Below are 24,022 nucleotides of genomic sequence, written 5' to 3'. Positions count from 1 at the left end.
CACCATATAAGCTAGCTCTAGCACGTTACACGCTTTCACAACATTGAAGTATTATAGTGCGTGCTCTGCTGATAGAGCAGCTAAATCTATTCAGCCTAGCCCGGATTTGTTTTTATTATAGAAATGACTGTCAAATATGACTTCTAATCTAGATTACCAGGTATGAGGAACTTTTGTAAAATTAAAAAGTATTGTCAAATGAGAATGGGCCTGTCTGTTACGGCTTTATAATTATGCTATGAGATAGCAATTTAGGATTATGAGCAAGCCAGGTTGCAGGAGTGATAGTGGGAAATAATTATTGAACAAGAATATCAGTGGCAAGGTTCAAGAGAGATTATAAATAAGAATGGTGTGAATATACCTTCGTGTCCTTTAATAGATTACTAGCACTCTTTTGTAACCAGCTGCATAAGCCTAGTTTAAAATCCAAGGAACAAGTAGATTTATTTAAAATAAAAAGCTTAAAAAAAATCAGTAGGTTTATTTTATGTCTCAGAGGGGCACAGTATGTATGAATAAATGGAATGCCTACATCTCTGTACAGAATAACTCATGATTTGAATTAAAAACAAGCAGCTATGCCATTGGATTTCATTCATCATGATGTTTTCTTCTGTTTTTTCTTTTCATTCTCTTCCTTTTCTTTTTCAATTTCAGCAACATACTTCTCAATTTCTTCAGGACTTAAAATCTTAAAAAACAAACAAAAGACCATAGGTGACCCTTAAGATACCAACAGAGACTTTATTTGAATATGAAAGATCTACTTCTGATAAGAAAATTAAATCAATACTGTAATATTGTGCAGGGGCGAGGGTCTATCTGTAAGCAAACACAAAGGCAAAAGAAGCTTCCAAAACTACAAGGCACGTTGAGAGTATTTGTATTAGTTAGAAATACAATTCTGCAACTGCCCTGAAATGCAGAGCTGCTGTAGAAGTCAATGGCAATTCTACATAGAGAGCAGTAGAGAAACAAGCATTGGAGGAGTAGTGAAGGTCAACAATATTATTAAAACGACAACAGTTACCTTGAGTGGCTGATCTCTTCTCATAACGGCCAGCTCTATGTTTTTCCCACCTGACTGTACAACCTAAAGTAGCCAAAGAGTTGAAAGGTTTAGAATGAGAAATTCTATTCCATATATCAATTCTGATTAAGTCTCCTTAAGAGTCACTGATGGGAACTTTACATTTCTCTTTCCATTAGCTCAGAGCTGCATATTTCATTACAAATATTAGCACTGCAAAATAATAGCTTCTTTAGTCTAATGAACTGTACTCCACCTCAGTGCATAGATTACGTACACTTGCACCAATTAAAAGTTCCTTCAGAAATCGGAGGGACTATGAATTGTAGGGTTATTCGTTTAGTTCTAAGTGCATACAACCAAACACAAGGAATAAGCTAGAGCACATGGCTTAAGTATGTTCAGAATGAATGTGTGCCAATATCCAAAGCTTAAGTCTGATTTTTAAAAAGTTATTCTTCACAAGAAAAATGGTAGATTCTTACACAGTCCTGATAAAAATCGGTTGTTTAAGAAGTATTTTGTAGATCAATCTACAGTTCAGTATCTAGTGTCCTCAGACTATAATGGAGAATATCATTTTTGATAAATTCTAGAAGTTATTGTGAATGAACTGGATAGACTTGAGAAACAGCAGCCTACACACAGGAAACCATCAGCAGGTTGTTGAATCAGACTCACTTCAAGAAGAGCCTTGATGACAAGTTTAATGGTCAGATCATCTGTTTCAATGGCTTCATCAGTATAGTTTTTCTCCAGGAATTCACGCACAGACTTGGCTCCTCTCCCAATGGCATTAGCCTAGAATAATTGCAGGAAATGGTAGATACAAGTTTGGGGGGATTTAATACTTTTTAAAGTACACTTCATAGAGAATATACAAACAGAAAATGATGCAAATACCCAACAGACCACATATCCTGTTGTGCATATAATCACAAGACTGGATTAATAACCATTCAGAAGATTCAACAGCCTACTTGATAGTATCATTGCCACTCACCCACGTTAAAAAACAAGTGAAGCCAAGATCACTATAAAAAAGGGTTGGAAGATACTTAAACACCACCACATAAGCATGTGTGTGTTTTCAGGAGGATGGGGTAAGATTTCCAAAGTAAAGTTTTATTCTATGTGCTGCTAGCCCTACTAAATTTTGGTCACTGCTTTTAAATCTCAACTTTAATACGGGGGGAGAGGGGGGAAGGAAGGAATATGAAAATCAAGTATTTTTACATATTAAAAAAGTGGGCATAAACATGCACAGTATGTAGTTGGTGATAAATTTTGTTATTTTACCAAAGTGTGATGATTTTTGCTGACATTTTCAGGCAGAAGATAAAAAAAACCAACAACAAAACTTACAATTCCCATAGTATCACAGATGAAACACCTATTAGATATGGAGTATTCAAGCTTTTCTGTCCCTTGATCACATTTTAACAGACTTTCTGTTTCTGTCTAATGGATGTATTCTCTCCCATTCACAGTTGGGCAGACCACTTCCATCTTATTTGTAATCATCTGACATCCACAGTATTATATTTGTTGCTGTCTTAGAACATTTTTGCAGTGGACAAGCTAGCAACCATGTCAACAGACAGCTCTCCACTGGCTCTCAGACACATAGTATAAAAACTACCAAGTTCATCTCCCAGCAAGAATGATCTCCCCAGAGGATAAATTAGCTGCTGAATGACATTTCATTTAATCTTAGCCAGGAGACAGAGACAACTCACCTTCCAAGCATGGTAAGTGCCAGAAGGGTCAGTCTGATAGAGCCTGGGAGTTCCATCGAAGTCAAATCCCACAATAAGTGCAGAGATCCCAAAAGGTCTGCGGCCATTACTTTGAGTATATCGCTGATGAGAATCAAGACAGAGCTTATTTCAGAAACTTCTCTACAAAGCATATGGATTTCTAAAGTAGTAGTCATATAAAAGTTACATAAAAAGACAGTTTATCGTAAGTATTTCCTATAATTTGTTAATGGGACCTTTTCTCCCCTTGTTGTGGTTTCAAGATAATATTTGCTTGTACTGCAGGTCACCCATAAACTAAAACAGGTAAAAGGATGGTTCCAAAATAATAGCCTTTCTTACATACTTCTGAATTAACTACTACCACATTAAAAAAAAAAAAAAGATCATTGTTCTTGTTTCATGTTAAGATATTCAGAGGTATCTAGGAATGTAACTTGTGTAAATTGATTAGCAGATGTGATGGTCACAGAGAGAATGCAAAAAAGCAGCTTTACTGATCTGTATTGACATGACTTAGAAAACCCATTAAAAAACCCTCAAAAGACACGGACGTGAAGCTGAAACATGCCGATTCTTACAGAACAGTAACTTTTGTGATAAGTCCAGTAGCTGCCAAGATCCCAAGTCTCTCAGAATTTAGATACTTTGTGATGAGAAGCAGCCTACTCCACAGCTGGTGTTGCTTCACTATGTTAAAGAGCACCCACATTCCATTTCCGTCAGTATAGAGGCCCAATCCTGCTTTCTTGCCCAATTATTTTGACAGGAATTTGGGCCACAGGTAAAGTTTTTAAAATATTTGAAGTACTTGTGGCATCTTAGAAACTAACAAATTTATTTGAGCATAAGCTTTCAGTGGAATGCATCTGATGAAGTGAGCTGAAGTTCACGAAAGCTTATGCTCAAATAAATTTGTTAGTCTAAGGTGCCACAAGTACTCCTTTTCTTTTTGCAAATACAGACTAATACGGCTGCTACTCTGAAACCTAAAATATTTGACTATTTGTCAGAAATGAATAATAATTACACGTGAGATTATTCCCTTGCAGTAAAATAAAAATCTAAAATAAACTTCATAGAAAGAATGTAAACATGTTTTGCCTTTCTGATATGTAAGAGCTTACACTAAAGATGGACCATGCATAAACTGTACTCTTACTAAATAGTGGAGATCAGAGTTTAATGCATTAGGAAGAGATTAAATAAAAAATGCACCATGGAATATACTATTTGTCCATTTTGATACTGTATTTAATTTTAAATTTAATAATACAGGAATTTTTAATGTATTTTATAAAAGTGTCTTAATAATGAGGTCTCACTACAGTGTTCTGCTAGTAAATCTGGGCAAGCAGGAGAAACCAATCTGTGAATTAACGATTGCAGATCAGCATGTTTCTACTGTTAATACTTAATACGAGAATTGCAATAATGCTGACCCAATGAGCACAAATTAACTTTCTGGATTTGCCCACCTTTGGGAGAAACCAATGACAACCGTTTCTACCCTTTGCCTGAAGCTAAAGTAGTAATATCCAATGAAGAGATTCTGCTCTGTTATCCTGGGTTTTCACTAGTGTAACAGCAGAATTTGGACCAAAGTCAGGTTTTATTTACCCACTGATTCTCTGGCACCATACCATATTTTTGCAATGAATGGAGAAACAGTACAGAGAGTTGTCTAATATACCTGTTTCAGGCTTGCGATGTAACGTGTGATGTATTCCACGGTGACAGGATCCTCCACAGTAAGTCTATGGCTTTGACACTCCACACGAGCCCTATTTATAACTATTCTGGCATCCGCTGTGAGCCCTGCAATGATATGATTCACTATGTGCTCAAATGTGTATTTAGCACCAGATAGATAAAAAAGATAGACAGTCCAGCCCTAAGGGGGCTCACAATCTACATTCAGATGAGAGGGATGGGTAACAAAAAGGGGACATGGGTCACGATGACAAGATCATGTCGTTACTTAGGCTTGTCATGAAGGTACAGTAATTTTTTTGAGTAGCTAAGATGTGAAACCAAAGTTTAATTTTAATTTTTATTTTTCATGCTTGTGAATTAGAGACAAATGCTCAAACAAGTGTCCAGAAGATTTGTTAGCAAAGTATCAGTAGCCCAACTAGTAACAGTTTAGCAAAATGTCTGTTCTCAAAAAAGATTTCTGCTATATTGCTTATATACTGTACTGCCTCATAATGAGCACAGTTGACAGATCCAAATTCATCTTGTCCAGAGGTAAAGTTTGATGCTACTATTGCCATAATAGGTATAGAGGATTAAGAACTGTAAAAGTTAGTTTGCAAGTATGACAGATGTGTCTAAATCTAAAGAGGAATACCTTGGCCTACTGATTTGGATTATCTGTACTAAGTAATAATTTACAACTGTAGTGTTACTAACAATTTACATTGACAATGAAAGAATACTGACTTGTCATTACTTACGCTGCTTATTTTTCATAACTCATCTTGGACAACGAAAGTCAATTAAGTCACTTTCAAGTTCGTAGTGTTGCAAGGTTAGAGCATCAATCATTTGTAGGCAGAGCCATTCATTTAAAATGAGTCTTTTTAATTCTGATCTTTGGTTTTATAATAGCTTGTAAAATTTAACCTTGGTCAGATTCAAATGGGGAGAGTTCCTTTAATTTAGCCTGTTAATATACATTATGTCCATTTTATGGATGATCAAATAATTTTTACTTTATTTCCATTTGTTCCTCTCTCCTCAACCACAATGCACACCTCTGCCAAAGCTGGAATTAAAATACAGGAATTCCCAGTTTTCACCCTCATGTTTAATCCATTGCATCACACAAGCTCCTAACATAAGAATATTTTCCTCATTAAATGGCTGGTTCTATAGAATTACCCTTTAGGCATTCTTATTCAAAGAAAATAAGTAAACAACTAAATATAATCCCTCCTCTTCTCCCCTCCACCAGTTGTCCAAAGGAACTTGATTTTCACCATTCATAAACCCTATGCAATATAGCAATGCTCCAATAACTACCTTTTAATTCCAAAGCCTGTTCCTGGCTTACTACATGAGTATTTAATAGTTCAACTGTCAGAAACTGCATACCTGCAAAAGCCATGCAGACATTGTCATCGAGGGCACAGATCTTCCTCACAGTTCTTTCATCCTGAAGTTTTGCCATAGATTTCTTTTCCACACCAAGAACAACAATCTCTTTTCCTCGTACTCCAACCTTCAATGCATTAAAAATCAATGATAGTTAAGATACACCCAACAGACCTATGATAGGTATAGACTTCTCTTGAAATGACCACATAAGTAATAATTCCATTTGAAGCTTCAAATGCTTTGCTTCATGTTGTAGTCTACAACAAGTTGGAAATTAACTGATATAAGACAAAAAGAACAGGAGTACTTGTGGCACCTTAGAGACTAAAACTTATTTGAGCATAAGCTTTCGCGGGCTACAGCCCACTTCATCGGATACACAGACTAGAACTTATAGTAACAAAATATAGATATAGATATATATAATATGTATATGTATGTGTGTATATATATACACACATATATATACACACATATATATACACACACAGAATATGAAAAGGTGGATTAAGAGGCTAATTAATTAAGATGAGTTATCAGCAGGAGGAAAAAAAAAAAAAACTTTTGTAGTGATAGTCAACATGACCCATTTAGACAGTTGACAAGAAGGTATGAGGATACTTAACATGGGGAAATAGATTCAATATGTGTAATGACCCAGCCACTCCCAGTCTCAGATTATATAAAACAGCAGAAATTGGCCCATGTACCAGCAAGTGTGAGGCTGTATCATGAATATGCCACAGAATAATTCTCTGAGCATACATTAGTGTTTGTAATGTAGTTCTACTTTATACCTAATGTAGTTGCATCTTTATACTTAATTCCAAAATGAATTAAGAACACTGTTGCTGCCGTAACTGAGTATTTGTTATGGTAGTAAGTCAGAGCCAAATACAAGCTATTGCTCCTCAGGTCCAAAACATACTAAGATTGTTGCATAGTCCTAAGCATAAATGCAGCTCATCCTCTATGTTGCTTCCTCTATATACCAAACTCTCAGATCAACCTATGCACTCCTTCCCCCACCTCCCCTTTCCCAAAGTTAGGAAAACAGGCTTTTTTGTTAAACCCATATTCCCAATGCTTTCAGACAGGGGACTGGAAAATTTGGTTCTTTCTTAGCAGTCTGATTTATGATGTTCCGCTAGATCTTGCAACTTTACCATATTATAGATTATCGTGTAACAAGAGCTGCAGCCAAGATTACATTGGACACTTACGCATTCTCATTACTTTCTGAAATACTCCTTTGGTCTTGAAGTTTGTTATGCTCTTTCCAAAGGCAAATATTTTGGAAAGCGATCAAGATTTTCCAGCTGTTTTGTTATTGCAGAGTTAGAGATGCACAGTTTTTCAGCATGGTCTTTTGCTAAACAATAATCCACACAGTTAGAAAAACTACATTAAGTAATTAAAAACTCACTTCTGTACACCCAGTGGGACAATTCTACGCCTGAATTACTGTTGCCCTAAACTTTGTAAAGTGGCAACATTTTGCACTCACTTTGCACTGGTGTAAATAGGTATACAAGGTTCAGTGCTCTGGTGAATCAGGCCTTCCATTTTTTTTTTTTCTATTGCTGTCACCCTGAACAACTTTACACCCCCCGCCTTTTCCCCAGATACAAGGCTACCCAGCTAGTTCAATCTTGTAGAAAATAGCGTGTAGCCAAAAAGGCAAGCAGCAGTGTCAGAACTCATTCATCCACACACCATTTGCCTCAATGACTTGTAATGACTTACTGGTTTGGGGCTCAAGTTTGTAGCATTATTGCCAGATACATTGGGGCGCTTATATTTTATTGAATAGTTGTATTTAAAATAAGTTTGTCATCTGATAATTTTTTAAAGTACAGATTAACTACTTTACAGGTGTATTAGAGATAAGGGCTTTTTGGTAAAGTGCCAAACACACCTATGTCACTGTATAGGTTAGTATTATACACAAATTTGCATTTACACAGCACTTCACAATGATTGAGTGTCCATGCTGCTTGAAAATATGAAGTAGGCATTATCCCCATTTTGCAAGTGAGGAAATGGAGTCAGGGATGTTAAGTTATGTGCCCAAAGCCCCATGGCAAGTAAGCAGCACAGAAAGAAGAATTCATGAGATCATGCTTTGAAGTGTCCCCAGCCTCTGTCTGCCAGAAGCTGGGAATGGGTGACGAGGGATACTCGAGGATTACCTGTTCTGTTCATTCCCTCTGAAGCACCTGGCATTGACCACTGTCCAAAGACAGGATACTGGGCTAGATGACCTTTCGTCTGACCCAGTATGGCCATTCTTATGTTCTGGAAGATCTTTGCTCCCAACTCCCAAGAGCAATCTTCTAGTAACTTGCCATATACAATGGGCTCCTGCAGACTTTATGCTGGCAAACTCCCATTAGATGTCAGTAGTTTTATTATTATTGGAGCAAGGTTTGACCCTATGCTCTGGCGTGGAGAGATTTTACTGATGGGATAGTAGATCATTTCAATTATATTCAATTTTCTTCCCAAGATGAGGAATTTTGTTTCTATTATATTTAGAACTCCAGCATTTTTTTTTAAAGCTCTCTCCTTCAGAGAGCCACAGCCAAAGGGGCTCTGCCTAGTGGGCTTTAGTACACGGACCAGCCCACACTACACACGCTATGGCAGCGTCAGACACCCCCCCGGCATGCCAGCTCAGTCCCGCTTTCTCTAGGGGGAGACAGGGCGCTGCACAGTCTCAAAGGCCAAACGGTAGCTGGTCACCCAGCTCCCAACTGTGCCAGTGTCCTGGGGAAAGAGTTGTGGGGCGGGGGCTTCCCAAGACTATGGGATCTGATCGTGGGAGCTTCCTGTCGTGTCATACATCGCCCGCCCGGGGTGCTCCCACCACATGCAACCACTGCCAGGCGTGTTCTCCCCAGTACTGCCCCAATTCCCCCCACCCCCTTCCACCCCCATCTCTCCCTCCCTCAGCCCCCCCACTGCGCCCAGCCCCTTCCCTCAGCCCCCACATCTCTCCACAGAGGCCCCCCTACTCCAGCCCCCAGTCCCACCTCAGGCCCCCCTACACCGCCCAGCCCCCTGATCTCCCCCTCCCTCAGCCCCCCCCACTGCACCCAGCCCCCCATCTCTCCACAGAGGCCCCCCACTAGAGCCCCCAGTCCCACCTCAGGCCCCCCTACACCGCCCAGCCCCCCGATCTCCCCCTCCCTCAGCCCCCCCCACTGCACCCAGCCCCCCATCTCTCCACAGAGGCCCCCCACTAGAGCCCCCAGTCCCACCTCAGGCCCCCCTACACCGCCCAGCCCCCCGATCTCCCCCTCCCTCAGCCCCCCCACTGCGCCCAGCCCCTTCCCTCAGCCCCCCCATCTCTCAACAGAGGCCCCCCACTAGAGCCCCCAGTCCCACCTCAGGCCCCCCTACACCGCCCAGCCCCCCGATCTCCCCCTCCCTCAGCCCCCCCACTGCGCCCAGCCCCCCATCTCTCCACAGAGGCCCCCCACTAGAGCCCCCAACCCCACCTCAGGCCCCCCTACACCGCCCAGCCCCCCGATCTCCCCCTCCCTCAGCCCCCCCACTGCGCCCAGCCCCTTCCCTCAGCCCCCCCATCTCTCAACAGAGGCCCCCCACTAGAGCCCCCAGTCCCACCTCAGGCCCCCCTACACCGCCCAGCCCCCCGATCTCCCCCTCCCTCCGCCCCCCCCACTGCACCCAGCCCCCCATCTCTCCACAGAGGCCCCCCACTAGAGCCCCCAACCCCACCTCAGGCCCCCCTACACCGCCCAGCCCCCCGATCTCCCCCTCCCTCAGGCCCCCCACTACTGCCCCCAGCCCCTTCTCCGCACTACCCCTCCCTGAGGTACCCCCATCTCTCCACAGACACCCCCCCCCCGCGCTCGAGCCCTGCCCGCGGCCGCCCCTTCCACGCTCGCCCCGCGGCCCTCGGAGCGGCGGCCATTCCCCAAGGCGGCGCGGCGCGGCCCTCACTCACCGCCGTGGAGCCCTTCTTCACCGCCTCCTGCGCGTACTCCACCTGGAAGAGGTGGCCGTCCGGCGAGAAGACGGTGATGGCCCGATCGTAGCTCATGACTCCGGCCCGCTGCTTCCCCGGGGCCCGCCGAGCTGCCCAGACCGGAATCAGCCGCCTCCCTCAAAACAGCACACTCATCCCCCCGCCCTGCCGCGCGCGCCGCTTCCGGAGCCGCGCCACGCGCACCGCACGCCGAAGGCGGCCCTTGCGCCAAATGTGTAGGCGGATCTTCACCCGGACGTACGTCCTTGGCAGGAGGATCGCAGGCAGCCTGGAATGCCAGGCGTCTTAGCTACGCCGTTGGCGTACCAAGTTGCTGTCAGCCTCCCCTACGCGTTTGACGTATGCACTAGGCTTATCGTGCGGTCTGTTTCCCCCCACGCGCTTGGCGTACCCTGCTTCTTTTCCTACGCACTTGGCGCACTTGGCCGCAGTTGGCAAAGGCAGAAAGATGCTGTTCGCCTGCGACAGGAAACCCAGCAGCAGGGATGCACCATGTGCAGATCAAAGGGGAGGAGGGGAAGAGGGGGGGACAACTCGGTTGCCGTTACTCCTCCTCCCCAAATCTCAGCAACTGGCTCCCCACCTTGCTTTGGGATCAGGGCGAGGGTGGTGCATGCAGGCTCGTGGTGCAGTGCCCCTGGCTCATTGCAGGGCACAGATTGTACCATCTGCGCTGGCTCCCCTCCCCATGCACTGCGGAGAATCTTTGCACAGCAATAGCAGCCAGATAATAACAATATTATTAGAGCCTAGGAGCAATATATTATAGACACATTAAAAAACCCCACCATGTCGGTTGCCTTTGCTTCTGCTCGCCCGAGAGGCAAAGGGGAGGTCACCCAGCAAACTATCCAGAAGGTAAAAAAGCATGCTTTTATACAGACAAGAAATGTTATTTATATATCCCCTCTATGGTGCTGTGGCTGGGGAAGGAGGCTTAATTCTAAAGTGATCATGAAAACTAGTGAATTTGCAAGGGTTGGGAAGATGGACAGCTGGAGGGGGGGAGTAGGAGGAGGAGGTGGAACAAAGCAAAGGTGTTCAGATCACTGCAAAAAGAGAGAGAGAGAAGGGAAGCAGCCAGAGAAGGATCTGCAGAATAGAAAATTCGCTGCATATTATCTTTCGTGCTTGCAAAGAAAAAAAATGCCAGTGATCAATTGCAAGCAGGGATCTGCACATTTTGGACGGCATATCAGTTCTTAACAAAAAAAAAATTGTCTCAGTGAATTGACAAGTTTTTTTTTTTTTAATGGTTGCAGGATTTTAATCTTTTAAAATATGGAGGGAGGTACCGAAGTGTGGCAATAAAGATGCTCATTGCCATCTACCAAAGGTTTTTTATTAGGAATTGCAGTTGTTCATGTATAATGTTTAGCAGGCAAAGGTTTTAAAGGATTTTCTCTGTGGACTCAGCCTGGGTTTCGTCTGGAGGCCAAAGCTGAGGGTACCGAGTTTGGAAGTTATGAGGGGTATTTGTAAGAAAATAACAGAAGGGTGGGGGGGATACATACTTACCCTCACTAACCTGCCACCTGCCTGGGGTGAGATACTGGTGAGATAACTGTAAATAATGGAAGAGGTGTGGAGATGTCAATACAGAACACGTCTGTGCCCTTGGTCTGGTTTACTTAAACAGTACGTGTAATTTCTAGTTCCACTGTGTATTTTATGTCATGCTTTGCTTTGCTTTAGAAATGCTGGCTGTGCAGGAGTTTGTCTAGTCAGTGCAGTGGAACTAAGGAATAAAGGTCTAATATGGCTCATTTGTAAATTATAATGGCGAACACACTCACGCACAAAAGGTGTCAGTGCTAAGAGAATAATCAGTTGCTCATCAGCATTTCTTCCAGAGCCAAGCCATCATCTATTGTCAGTTTTATGAATTATAGGGGAATTAATCTCAATGGAGGATATGATCAAAGTACGAGAGAATTAAGGCAGGACAAACTACCTTAAAGAGAGTTAAGAGCCTGGTGTACATCTGTAAACACCAGGAGATTCAATCTGAAATTCATCCCCTTGTGTCTTAGTCTTGCTGCACATGTGATATTGGGATCACATCCACTTACTTTTAAATGCTGAAATATTTAGGCACTAGTGGTTAAGGATGGAGTTTTATCCTTAACTCTGGATGTTTGTGTATTTAAGATAGACTTTCACAATTCATTTAATGTAGTCCTTTTAAAATGACTTTTGATTAATTTCCATGAAAAAGGATAATTAAAGAATTTTCATAATTCTCTCAATTTTCAAAGCATTAATATCTTGGAACTGAAATCTATTTTGTTTCACATATACAAAATACTCCCTCTATCAGGTACACTCAATGACTTGTTACTTTAGGATTGCTTATGTATGCTGAGCTGTTGAATTGTTCATGAATATGGAGCAATTTTCTTTTTCAAAAAGCACTGAAGTTTTTGTCTGGAAACAAACACATAAATAACTCCGTGGGCTTTATAATCATAGATTAGAAGTCGGGGTCAAAACTAATTGTGGGACACTAACTTTGGGAATTCACAACAGTGTTCTCTTTAGGAGCCAAAACTGTATACCAGTTAAATAAAAAAAATTCACAAAAATGCACAATTCTTACTTGTATGTTTAAATACATAAGCAACTAATTTTCATCATACATGTTACTAACTCAATTTCAATGGCTCCTTCAAAGCCTTTACTATTCCAATACTACATTACTTACACAAAACTTTCCTTGAAGAAAGTGAGACTTCTTGAACCACTAGGACTGCAGAATTGGTGATTGTGTACCTAGCATTAGCTCATGAGCAGGGCTGGGCATTGACGTTAACCCTATATGTACTCCCATGCAGCTGAGATCAGAACCTTGTCCTTTTTTAATGTAGTAACTGTCAGAACACCAGAACTATTCCCTATTCTTTTTGCAATGAGCAAAATGGATTTAAATTTATTATCCCACCCAAAGAGCCCTTTTATTAGTGCAGCAAGCTTTTAAAGTACCACCGGAGTGCCAGTACTGGATATGAACACACATCCATAGATGAGACTTGATCTCTAAGCCTGCTTTCCTACATGTGAGTTTGCTATCAGCTGAGACATTTATTAGTGATACTTTAAAAAGGTTTTCTAGCATCCTATAAGATAAGTATTGTTTTTCAGCAAAGTTACCCATGCTGCTCTGCAGAGCTCTGTTTTCTATTTTCCACCAATTCTGCACTGGGAATTTCTGCATCATGAATGCAGAATATGAAACAAAGAGCTTCACTGTGAATCAGACAGGAGTATTTTGCTCATAAAGATTCTGTGCCAAATCCAGGTTCCCGTGTGTGCCTAAGTGCATAATAGAAAACGTAAAGGAGAAATGTGGATCATGTCTGCCATGACTCTGACTCCTCCCATCACCTTCCGGGATATAAGTAAACTCTGAAGGTCTGCCACATCAGGATACAACAGAACCTCCATTCCTCAGACCCTTCATGACAGGAGTCACAGGGATGTTGTGAACCCTAGCAGGCAGGGTATGTGATCTGCAAGTACGCCCCAGTGCCTGGTAATGACACACCCCTATGACACACCCCTTCTGTCTGCACAAATACAGAAGCAAGAGAAATATTGAGCTGTGTGTGGGGTTGCTGTTGGCTAGAAGACAGGAATATGATAATACTGCTTTTGCCAATTTTTCCATGTTTGATCCTTTGGCTGTATGTAAATTTGTCAAGAATGATTCTTTAAATAGAACACGCAGCTATATAGATGAATTAATACTAACTTTGTGTGGAAAATATTTAATGAATGTTTCACATTTCCTGATAAAGTAAATTTAAAAACACAGGCACAATCATGCAAGCACTTAATATCAATATTTACAACCATGCACATCTTTATGATTGACTTTAATGGGACTACGCACAGTAGTATAGACTATGCCTGATAAGTAAGGTGCAGATCCTCAAAGGTTTTATGGTTAATTAATTTCAATGGCAGTTAGGCGACTAAATACTTTGAGGATCTTGGTCTAAGTTGTTTGCCGGATCAGGCCCTAATTTTGTAAATACTGCTTTCTTTACTCTTTTATCTCATCATTCTTTCACTTGTAGAAAGTTCACCACAAATTATCAAGGAAATAATAAAAAATACTATAGCAGATCTTAAACTCACTAAGAAATTGGTGGAGACCAAAATAATTCTGTCTTTGAAACCATTTTACAATAAGCAAAATGTGAATTTTAGGCAGTGTAGGTTGTATGATGAAATGCTCTCTCTTGCGTTTTGCCCAGGAACACTCATTTTTTGGAAACAAATTAACCACTCTAGAACTTGCTTAAGGCATAGACTAGTCAACTGGAGCTTTTGATCTATTCTACTGCCATGCATCATCTCATTGGTGCATGGTTACTCAAAATTTTTCTCTATCTCAGAACAGAACTACTTCAAAGAGCAAAAACACATTGAGTGATGTAATTCTCCTGTGAATGCAGTTTCCATCTAGTCAGTGTTGCAGATTTCAAATTGTGCTTCTTCAAGTGCAGTATGCGTCACATGCTAGCTTCTTAATTTGCTGTACTGCAGAGCTGGATAGTCTGAAATTATTTTATGTGAACTTAATCTCTGTAAAAGTTTACTGTCTGACAATGATACGGTTCCATGGATATTTTTTAAAGGTATTTTAGAATCAGATGCAGATATTTAGTGGAGAAACTGGCTCTGCCTGGCAACAATCTATCTGGTGTTAAGGACTACAAAGTAAACCCATTGATTCTGTAGTGTTGTATACTTTAGCTAAATCCTCTAAAAATATATCTGCCTATAAATGTACTATAAAAATGCACAGCAAATGGCTCAAGAAAGATATGGATGTAGCTGTATTATGGCCAAACTCCTCTAAAATCCAGCACATAACTTTTAATTAGAACAGAACCATCTGATGACTTGTTGCCCATTTACAACAACTATTGTCAGACTTATAACTACTTTACTAGCATGTAAGATTTTTTAACAGCCTCCACAGTGGAGAGCTATAAAGGCTGTATTATTGGCCCTATCAAAGCTTTTTTACTCAGGTTCAGAATTTTGAAATAAAGGAGATGAATTTATTTGATTAAAATGGTTATTAACCCACTCTTTGCCGTGATGATGGGCAGGACTCATGTTTCCAATAAATGGAAAAGGAAAGATCCATATTTCAGAATAGATCCTTTAAAAATTGTACATAACTGGTAGGGGAATTACACAGTTTTCCTGATGTTGTTGTAGAAGGATCAATTTGGGAAACATTGTGTGAATTGTGTTCCTGAAGGAGAAATACTTGGAGAAAATACATAGCTCAACTCCGACATATGTTATAAGGCTATTAAAAAAGCATGCATATGAACCAATGAATTTGAGATGCATGGCAAAGGGAGCTCATATAACTCTTGGTCCCAATATTAAACAAAGGTTCTCATGGCTATTCCATAAGTATTGTATCTTGCAGACCACTTGTGTACAAATAGGTTGCTCATTGTAGAAGAAGTTACTTCACGTGCTGCACTGCATTGCAGCAGGCCTGCTCCATGGCCTATGGAACATGCAAAGGCATTTTGGAGATGGGTTGGAATGAGGTGTGAGACCATACAGAGATACTCTGAAAGCTGCCTAGACTTGTACCCTGGCTGATGTGCAGTTTTTTGGGAATCTAGCAGTTATGTTTCTTCTAGACCAGGAGTAGCTGCTCTTAGGTGGTTACTTTTGAAAGGGCTCTGAAGTGAATGTTTTCATGTATATATGTTTCATATCCCAGATCAAGGGAATTGCATATTCAGATAAAAGGATCTCCCCTAATTTATTAAACTGGGGCCTCCTGAGCTAATTGTGACAGATTGCACAGTTTGCAGCTGCAGGCTATAAGGATCAGATGGGGATCAGTCAATGGGTCTACTTGGTTTAAAAGCCACAGGGTGCCCCATGGCCCAATTACACAGCCCTTTGTGAAGTATCTATTTGGTGATCCTTTGTGGCTTAAAGAACAGTGAGGCACACGGCAAACACCTTGGGAGTTTTCTGTGCCTGCAGACTTGTTAGCCTGTCCCCATCATCTATGAAACATAGATTTATATGCAAATACAAGGAGGTTTAGGTTTTATAACTGTCATATCTGTCAGGTTTCATTTCTTGCATTTTGTAATTGTTACTAAATGCAAGAAAGGAAACTTCCCAAATTCAACAAAAAATGTAAAATTTAAATATGCACTTGTGACACTCCCATATAGGATTCTGGAGCTCAGATATGGAGCTGGTGATTTGCACTAAATACAGTACATGCTGGGGGGGTTCAATGCTCCCTTTACCCATAGAGTCCAGACTCCTCCCATTGTATCTACATATCTGCCTTTTTCCATATCTTATAGAAGGATCCAAAGTAGCCTCAGGGATTGCTACTGTTCAAGAATCTTTCTGGCAAACTGTAGCAATATGTCTTAGTGGGCTCACATGGATGTACAAGCTATGTTCTGCTCATCTTTAGGAGACAACAGAAATGCATTCATAAGGCCATTGTCCTGGAATGCAAAAGGGACATGGCATAAAAAGGTTAATGTTGAAATTTATTTATATTCATGTGTGTATTTTTAAATCAAACATCCAACATATTTTATACTGTAAGCTTTTGGGGCAGGGACTGTTTACTATATCTTTGTACAGTACCTAGCACAATAGGGACCTCACCTGTTTGAGCCCTTAGTTCCACCACAATATTAATGTTAAGTAATAATAATCACTCCCTAAAATACAGAAATAGTATTGACATATTTATTCTTTACAGTATTAACTACCAATGAGATGTAAGCCTACAGTACAACTTTTGTGAGCTGTAATTTTATGGAAACATGTTTTAAGTAGTATAAGATGTATCATCTTTCATTTCTGATTTTTCCTCCATTTAAAATGAACTCAAATTGTAAAATTTGGTGGGTTGTGTTTAGTAAACCTTTCATAAAAATTGTACTCTGAAACCAGAGCAATGCACTGAGTATTTTAATAAGGAAGTTTTGTATCTTTTTGGTCATATTTTTCTGTTCTGTTATTCCTGTTCAGGCATAAGATATAATAGTTACAGACTAAGATTAACACAAAATGGACCCCCCTCTCAGGAGTTTATTTTATAGTAATGTTCAAGAAATAAATTTGACTTTGGGGAGTAGTTGGAAGTTTTGATTCCATATTAATATTCCTGTTCCAGTCTAGGAACTTCATAAATACCTGGAGGCAACAAACATGCACAAAGAACCATCAAGCTAAGAACGAGTGAGAGTGGAATATCACAGAAGGAAGAAACATATAGCAGAACTTGGTGTGTTTTTAGTCTTATTGCATAGTAACAAGTATTTTGATCATTTTTTTTTATCCAGATGCTAGATGAAAATCACCACTTAATACAGTGTATTATGGACTATCAGAGCAAAGGCAAAACAGCAGAATGTACTCAGTGAGTATTATTTACTTTGGAATATTTTGGATATTATTCCTGTTCTTACAACAAAGTGCAAGAAGAATACTCTGAATAGTGTTGCACAACTGCCACTGGCAAGACTACATGGAGTGCTAATTTTCTAAGATTTACCATGTGTCAACAAGTATAAATTATTCTTGGGACACTGTATTTTTTTTATCTTGGATATTCTGAGCAATGTAGTTGTGCAAAATATCAGGAGCAATAATATATCAAAGCAAAGGAAAATTTGTGCAGAAATCAAGACAGTAATGGTGTTGGTGATAAGAGGTAAAGAACACCTTCTGAAAATAAGCAAGAATGTTGAATATTTCATCAGTTTTCAAAGGAAAATTTTAAAACTGACTATAGTTCGTGACTTGCACATCACTATCCTCAGTGGAAGAGCAATACTGGGAATGAGGAAGGATCATGGCAGTTTTGATTTTTAAAAAACATGAAGAATAACTTGAAATTTATATATTGACCTGATCCTGAATTATTTTGCATGCAGAATTCCCTTTGAAATCAAGTGTGGATCAACTGCAGGACTGGCCCCATAGGCTATATCTGAAGTAGGAGAAGTGAATTGTGGGAAATTTTGAGTTCTGCCTGGAAAAGACAGTATTTTCTTTTAGGACCCAATCCTGCACTCATGATGCAGGCAAAACTCATAGGATTGGGCTATTATTGAATGATACCACGTTTATGCTGTTTTTAAAAACATGCCCAACTAGTATGTGAGAAGAGTCTTTACCATATGAAAATGAAAGCTAGGATCTGTTTTGCCCTTAAAGGGTATATTCCTCTTATGAGGCATATACAGGTAACTCCCGTTATGCATGTACAGTCAGGGGAGACATAACATAAGAATATCATAAGACTGTAGGTCTGTATATAATTCTGTAAGTTCTGATGTTCATAAAGAAAATGACAGGTTTCAGAGTAGCAGCCGTGTTAGTCTGTATTCGCAAAAAGAAAAGGAGTACTTGTGGCACCTTAGAGACTAACAAATTTATTAGAGCATAAGCTTTCGTGAGCTACAGCTCACTTCATCGGAGGCATCCGATGAAGTGAGCTGTAGCTCACGAAAGCTTATGCTCTAATAAATTTGTTAGTCTCTAAGGTGCCACAAGTACTCCTTTTCTTATAAAGAAAATGATTAGTCTTTAAAATATTTTCAACACATCGCTTATAAAAATAATTATAAGGAAGTGTGAATTTAGGATTATGGCAAAATAAAGGAGATAAATATTAGAAGGTAGGTAATTATTTTATAGAATGCACAAAGTTGATAATATAGTTTTATCAGAAGGGGATTTAAGTTTTAGAGATCAAGGATTTTGGTGATCTATGCCAAAATAAAATGAATAAAGGCTTGTTAGTTTCCATCACTACTTATTGTTCTTAATCATGAAAGCAATGCACTTTTACTGTAAACATGGATTAGATTTCAGTAGGAACAGGCCAAACCTGCCCAATGAGGGGTCAAGTTGAGGGAGGGCAGGCTGTTATTCTTTCAAAGAAAGAAAGCTGTTATTCTTTCAAAAAGGAAAGTGTGTATACAGAGAGAGAGAGAGGCATTTGCCTTGTTATATGCTAATGATTCAAGACTTCATCACAGTAGATCTGAATCCTTTTCTGTAGGGAGATGGGTATTTACTTCCTGCACTGGTATTTACTCACAAAAGATCCTGAACATTAAAAAATAACTCAAAGCCTTAAGAGTTCAGGTACCTTCTCTGCACCATGCTTCTCTCCTCCTTTCCATCACTTTCATTCTTGTCACTGTTCTGGATTCATTTTGCTACCTCATTTTCCCCCACTGCCCACCAAAAGAAAAGTCATACAGTAAAAGAAGAAAAGGAGTACTTGTGGCACCTTAGAGACTAACAAATTTATTTGAGCATAAGCTTTCGTGAGCTACAGCTCACTTCATCGGATGCATTCGGTGAAGTGAGCTGTAGCTCACGAAAGCTTATGCTCAAATAAATTTGTTAGTCTCTAAGGTGCCACTAGTACTCCTTTTCTTTTTGCGAATACAGACTAACACGGCTGCTACTCTGAAACCTGACAGTAAAAGAAGTTACCTTTTGCTTTTTTGATGCCTCTCCAGCTTCCACAAGTTTGAATTTCCTCCTGGGTCAATGGCACAGTTTTTAATGTTTTGTTTCTAGGTTCTCTCCTGCTTCTCATCATCTTTTCAAAGTTCACTGATGACTGGAAGGAAACATGAATGTTTCAGATGGTTTTAGTGGATGGCAATAAGCATGCGAGTTAAAGCACTCTTGAAAGGGTGTTGTTCTCCTGAGCTTGCTTGCAGGGCAAAAAGGTTGTTTTCTGGAGCTCCAGAATTTATACTCTTTAGGACTGTGCTGACATAAAGTGACTAGTTGTTACAGCAGGGGACAAGAAATCAAGACTCTAGGCTCAATATCTGTCTCTGCCACTCGTTCAGTGGGTTTTCAAACAAGTATGTATGCAGGGTTGTAGTAGTCATGCTGGTCCCAAGGTATTAGAGAGGCAAGGTGGGCAAGGTAATATATTTTATTGAGACCCCAAGAAAAGCTCTTTGTAAGCTCGAAAGCTTGTCTCTCTCACCAACTTTACTTGCTGAATTTACCCATTTGTAAAATAGTTGCTGAGTATTTTGAGACTTTCTGAAAAGAGACAGGACAGAAATGGTCGTTATTATTATTTATTAAGATGGGAAGAGAGTGGGCTAATTTACATTTACCGATGATTTATAGATAGCAGAGAGGCGCCAAGGCTGCAATGAATTCATGAAATGGGATATGTTGGTATTGCAAAGTCTTCCCAAAGTAAGCTCTATTCCTTATCTTTTAGATACCAACAAATCTTGCACAGAAACCTGGTTTACCTGGCAACAATAGCAGACTCTAACCAGAATATGCAGTCCCTGCTTCCTGCAGTAAGTACCAATACTAACATCAAACGCAATGTTAACTATACCAAGGAGACAATGATTTGAATATTGATTGGTGACAAAAAGCTGTTACTAGTTAGCCATTTTTAATAAACCTTTTTAGGAAACAAATACTGAAAAAAAAGTTCTGGATTTCAACGGACAGTAATAGAAAAACTACTCTATGCATGTTTTTATTGATTTTTAAATATTTATCGGGACTTTTTTTTTTAATCCTGCCACCTGCAGAGCCAGATGCCTAAATTACCATGAATCCAACTGTACAGGGTTCAACAGGATCTATTAAAAAATCTCTAAATAACCAAAAATAGCTTTTCTGTATTTTAAAATGTCACTAGTGTATGGTGCTAATATCTCAGGACCTTCTTAGGGTTTAACCAAGTGCTGTGTGTGCCACTGGAAACTTCCCTTTCTCATGGTACAAGGCTGCCATTTCTAGTCCTGAAAGGTACATTGGTCCTTAAATCTGCCACCAGTTCATGATTAAATATTGCATAATGTTTCTTCATAAACTATCAGCCTGTTTTTTTGGTGATACGCCTACTATGAAGGTCTGGTCCTGCACCACCGAAGTCCATAGCAGCTTTGTTATTGACTTCAGTGACAGAATCATGCAAAATGCCTATGCCAGATTGACAGCTGTGATCTAAAGATATGGGGTTTGTTTCTGCAGTACTCTTGCAGGATAAACTCCCACTGACTTCAAAGGCATTTTTGCCTGCATAGGAACTGAAGGATTGAGACCATAGACCATATTTTCTTAGATTTTGCTGCCAGAAGGGGCCACTCTGATCATGTAGGCCCTCTGCATAACACGGGCCATAGGATTTCCTTGAGTTAATTCCTGTTTGAACTAGAGAACATCTTTTAGAAAAACATCCAATCTTGATTTAAAAATTTCCAATGATGGAAAATCCATAACCCTTGGTAAATTGTTCCAGTGGCTAATAAGGAATACTTACGTGAATAAAGGTTTGCAGGATCAGGCCCCAAATCTGTAAGATTAAAATCTGGAAGCACATTTTCAGATGAGTCAGTTTGTGTTCATAATAAGGTTAGTTTCAGGGTTATTATTTTTCTAATTAAAACCTAACCAAAAATCTGCTTCCCCTTCTTGTTGTTTGCAGCCACCAACGCAAAACATGAATTTGGGCCCAGGAGGAATGACTCAGAATGCATCCAACCAATCTCTCCATTCACAGAGCAATCTCAGTGATGCAATTGGGACAGGCCTTCCTCCTTCCTCACTCATGCAGAGTCAGATTAGCAATGGTGAGCTCTGTTCCTCTTTGTGCTTCTTTATGGTTGCCCAGCAACAAAATCATTAATGCAGAATATACTTAGAAGAGGTCTTTTACAGCTCTGTAACTCACCTTTCAGCCACATGGGACTTTCAGGCACGTGCCGAAATATTCACAAAATGGCTACAGTTTATACTGCTGCTTGGATTCTGCAAGTGCTTCAGTCCACTTAGTAGATTTACGTAGGGGAAATAAATGTGAAACAAAATATTTTAAAACGTGCAATGAAAATCACCAATAAAAAGATACTTCAAAATTAAATAGCATAATAGTTTTACTAATAAACATACATTGAGTTGTATGTTGCAACCCTTTTGCACTCATGCAAGCAGCCCCATAAAGGTCAATGGGATGGATAGGGTGAGCAGGGATGGTTTCCATGAGTAAAAACTGCAAGATCAGTTCCTCATACTTCAGAGTTCTTCTAAGATAAGTACCCTTTCAAAAATAAAATGCAGTTACATTAGTCTTCCTTTTTTTAGAGTAGCCTTTAAAATGTTGTATAATATAACCAAATAGCTTACATAGAACATTTAATGGAAAACTGTAAATTTAAAAAACACACTTCTGTATGAATTTTTTATACCTGTGTTGTTGCAAGAGCACCATAAATGAATGTAACTGAAAGAAAAGAGATTTTTTTTTCTATTTTTTTCTATATTTGACATTTGATGTATGGTCAGTTTCACTATCCCACTTCATAATCATTTAGTCAGTTTTCTCCCTTTGCTTTGGTCTTTCACAAAGTGTTAGAGAGGAAAAACAAGTTTTTAACATAGGAAAACGTGATTGTTCCACAAACATTGGCCCGAGGACTATGGGGCAGATGTATGTCATGAAATTACTTAACTATTTTTTTGTTCAAGTTACTAGTGTCTCTGTAAATTAATGGATGAGAATCCTACTTAGAATAGTTTTGCATTTTAAAGAATTGGACCTTTAAAGTTTATTCTAGGCATTCCTATTGCAGTGTTCTTCCTACCTGGTACTCAGTAATAACAGAAATCAGTCAGCAAGGATTGTTCTGTGCACTAAGAAGCTACATCAGAGGTTGGCAAACTTTGGCAGCGGGCTGAGCTGTGCTGACAGCCAGGACGCTGGCTGGCAGATGGAACCCCAGCTCAGCCCACTGCCGGTTTGAGGTTCCGTCTGCCACCCGCACTGCCAGTCTGGGGTCCCGGGTGACAGCCCTGCTCATCCCGCTGCCGGCCTAGATGGACGGAACCCCGGGCTGGCAGCGGGCTGCGCAGGGCTGGCAGACGGAACCCCAGACTGACAGTGCGGGCGGCAGACGGAACCCCTAGCTGGCAGTGGGCTGAGCGGGGCCAGCAGCTGGGACCCTGGCTGGCAGGGGCCGGCAGACAGAACCCCAGACCAGCAGCTTGGGCGGTAGACGGAATCCCAGACTGGCGACACACTGAGCCACTCAGCCCGCTGCCGGTCTGGGGTTCTGTCTGCCGGCCCCTGCCAGGTGGGGTCCTGGCCGCCGGCCCGTTCAGCCCACTGCCGGCCCAGGGTTCCATCCATCCAGGCTGGCAGCAGGCTGAGTGGGACAGGTGACCGGGACCCCACCAGGCAGCAGAGTGCCACTAAAAATCAGCTCGTGTGCTGCCTTTGGCACACGTGCCGCAGGTTGCCGACCCCTGAGCTACATTTTCATTATTGTTGTTGTTTTTTTCCATACATTTGTGTGTGTGTGACAGCCCTGGAGACTGAAGTCCTCTATTTATCCACAGAACAGGTAATAGCAAGGGCAGCAGCAGTATAAGTCCCCTGACCTAAGGGGAGGACTTAAAGGGGACTTCAGGAGGTGAGAATGTAGTTCAGTCTCAATGCCCAGTCAATCCTTGGTCTCTGCTGAGAATGTCAGCAAAGCAGCTGATTAATGCCAGTTGATATTGTGATGAGAACACCAGTCCACTGAGAACTAGACTAAGACTGACACATTAATTTCACACAGGCCGCTGAACAACCATTGGATGATAGTAACTTTTGCAAACTGTACACAAATGTACATGCAATTCTGAAAATGAAGCTCTAGTACTTGTGAAAGTGTTTGAGTGGCAGCAATACAGAACTGAAGTTCTCTGTTTACTTAGCATCACAGGTACAGCACAGGGGGCAGCAATACAAGCTTCTGCACACTGACCCTCCATTATCCTCAGGTCTTAGAAGGATCCCTTCTAGAAGTGAGAAGGTAGTTCAGTTCCCAACATCTATTCAATCCTTAACATCTCTCATAAGACAGCTAGCAATGCCAAGTGTGATGGTGATTTTGGTGATGGGACAACCGTCTACCAGGAAGTGGACAGAAACTACCTCTAGCATTTCAGATAGGCCACCTAGTACACCAATTGGAAGTCAGTTATTTCTCAGGCCTTGAATGTACAGAGAAAACCACCAAACTTAAACAACCA

General features: G+C 40.7%; 2 protein-coding genes and 1 long non-coding RNA gene across 3 annotated transcripts in view; 1 reads left to right on the top strand and 2 right to left on the bottom strand.

Moving 5' to 3' along the window:
- Positions 1-464: 464 nt before the first annotated feature.
- Positions 465-10,120, bottom strand: PSMA7 (proteasome 20S subunit alpha 7). The gene is made up of 7 exons (XM_038370236.2): positions 9,869-10,120; positions 5,893-6,019; positions 4,487-4,611; positions 2,773-2,895; positions 1,715-1,834; positions 1,034-1,096; positions 465-694 (listed from the first exon to the last, which is right to left on the bottom strand). Exons 1-7 carry the CDS (start codon positions 9,962-9,964, stop codon positions 602-604), a joined length of 747 nt encoding a protein of 248 aa, XP_038226164.1. The 5' UTR covers positions 9,965-10,120; the 3' UTR covers positions 465-601.
- Positions 10,121-10,378: 258 nt separating this feature from the next.
- SS18L1 (SS18L1 subunit of BAF chromatin remodeling complex) overlaps positions 10,379-24,022 on the top strand; it is a 34,901-nt gene continuing 21,257 nt past the window's right edge. Inside the window, exons 1-4 of the mRNA XM_038370530.2 lie at positions 10,379-10,768; positions 17,278-17,354; positions 20,205-20,289; positions 21,432-21,576. Of these exons, the coding sequence (XP_038226458.1) occupies positions 10,700-10,768; positions 17,278-17,354; positions 20,205-20,289; positions 21,432-21,576 (376 nt within the window). The 5' untranslated portion in view covers positions 10,379-10,699. The remainder of the gene's footprint in view (positions 10,769-17,277; positions 17,355-20,204; positions 20,290-21,431; positions 21,577-24,022) is intronic.
- The window catches only part of LOC119842419, a 32,482-nt gene continuing 22,516 nt past the window's right edge, over positions 14,057-24,022 (bottom strand). Inside the window, exons 6-9 of the long non-coding RNA XR_006275471.1 lie at positions 21,896-22,043; positions 21,678-21,773; positions 19,448-20,017; positions 14,057-17,770 (exon numbers count right to left, since the gene is read on the bottom strand). This is a non-coding gene — a long non-coding RNA (uncharacterized LOC119842419). The remainder of the gene's footprint in view (positions 17,771-19,447; positions 20,018-21,677; positions 21,774-21,895; positions 22,044-24,022) is intronic.

Source organism: Dermochelys coriacea, chromosome 13, assembly GCF_009764565.3.
Source record: "Dermochelys coriacea isolate rDerCor1 chromosome 13, rDerCor1.pri.v4, whole genome shotgun sequence".
Taxonomy (NCBI): Eukaryota; Metazoa; Chordata; order Testudines; family Dermochelyidae; genus Dermochelys; species Dermochelys coriacea.
This window is presented reverse-complemented; position numbering and strand designations above follow the sequence as displayed.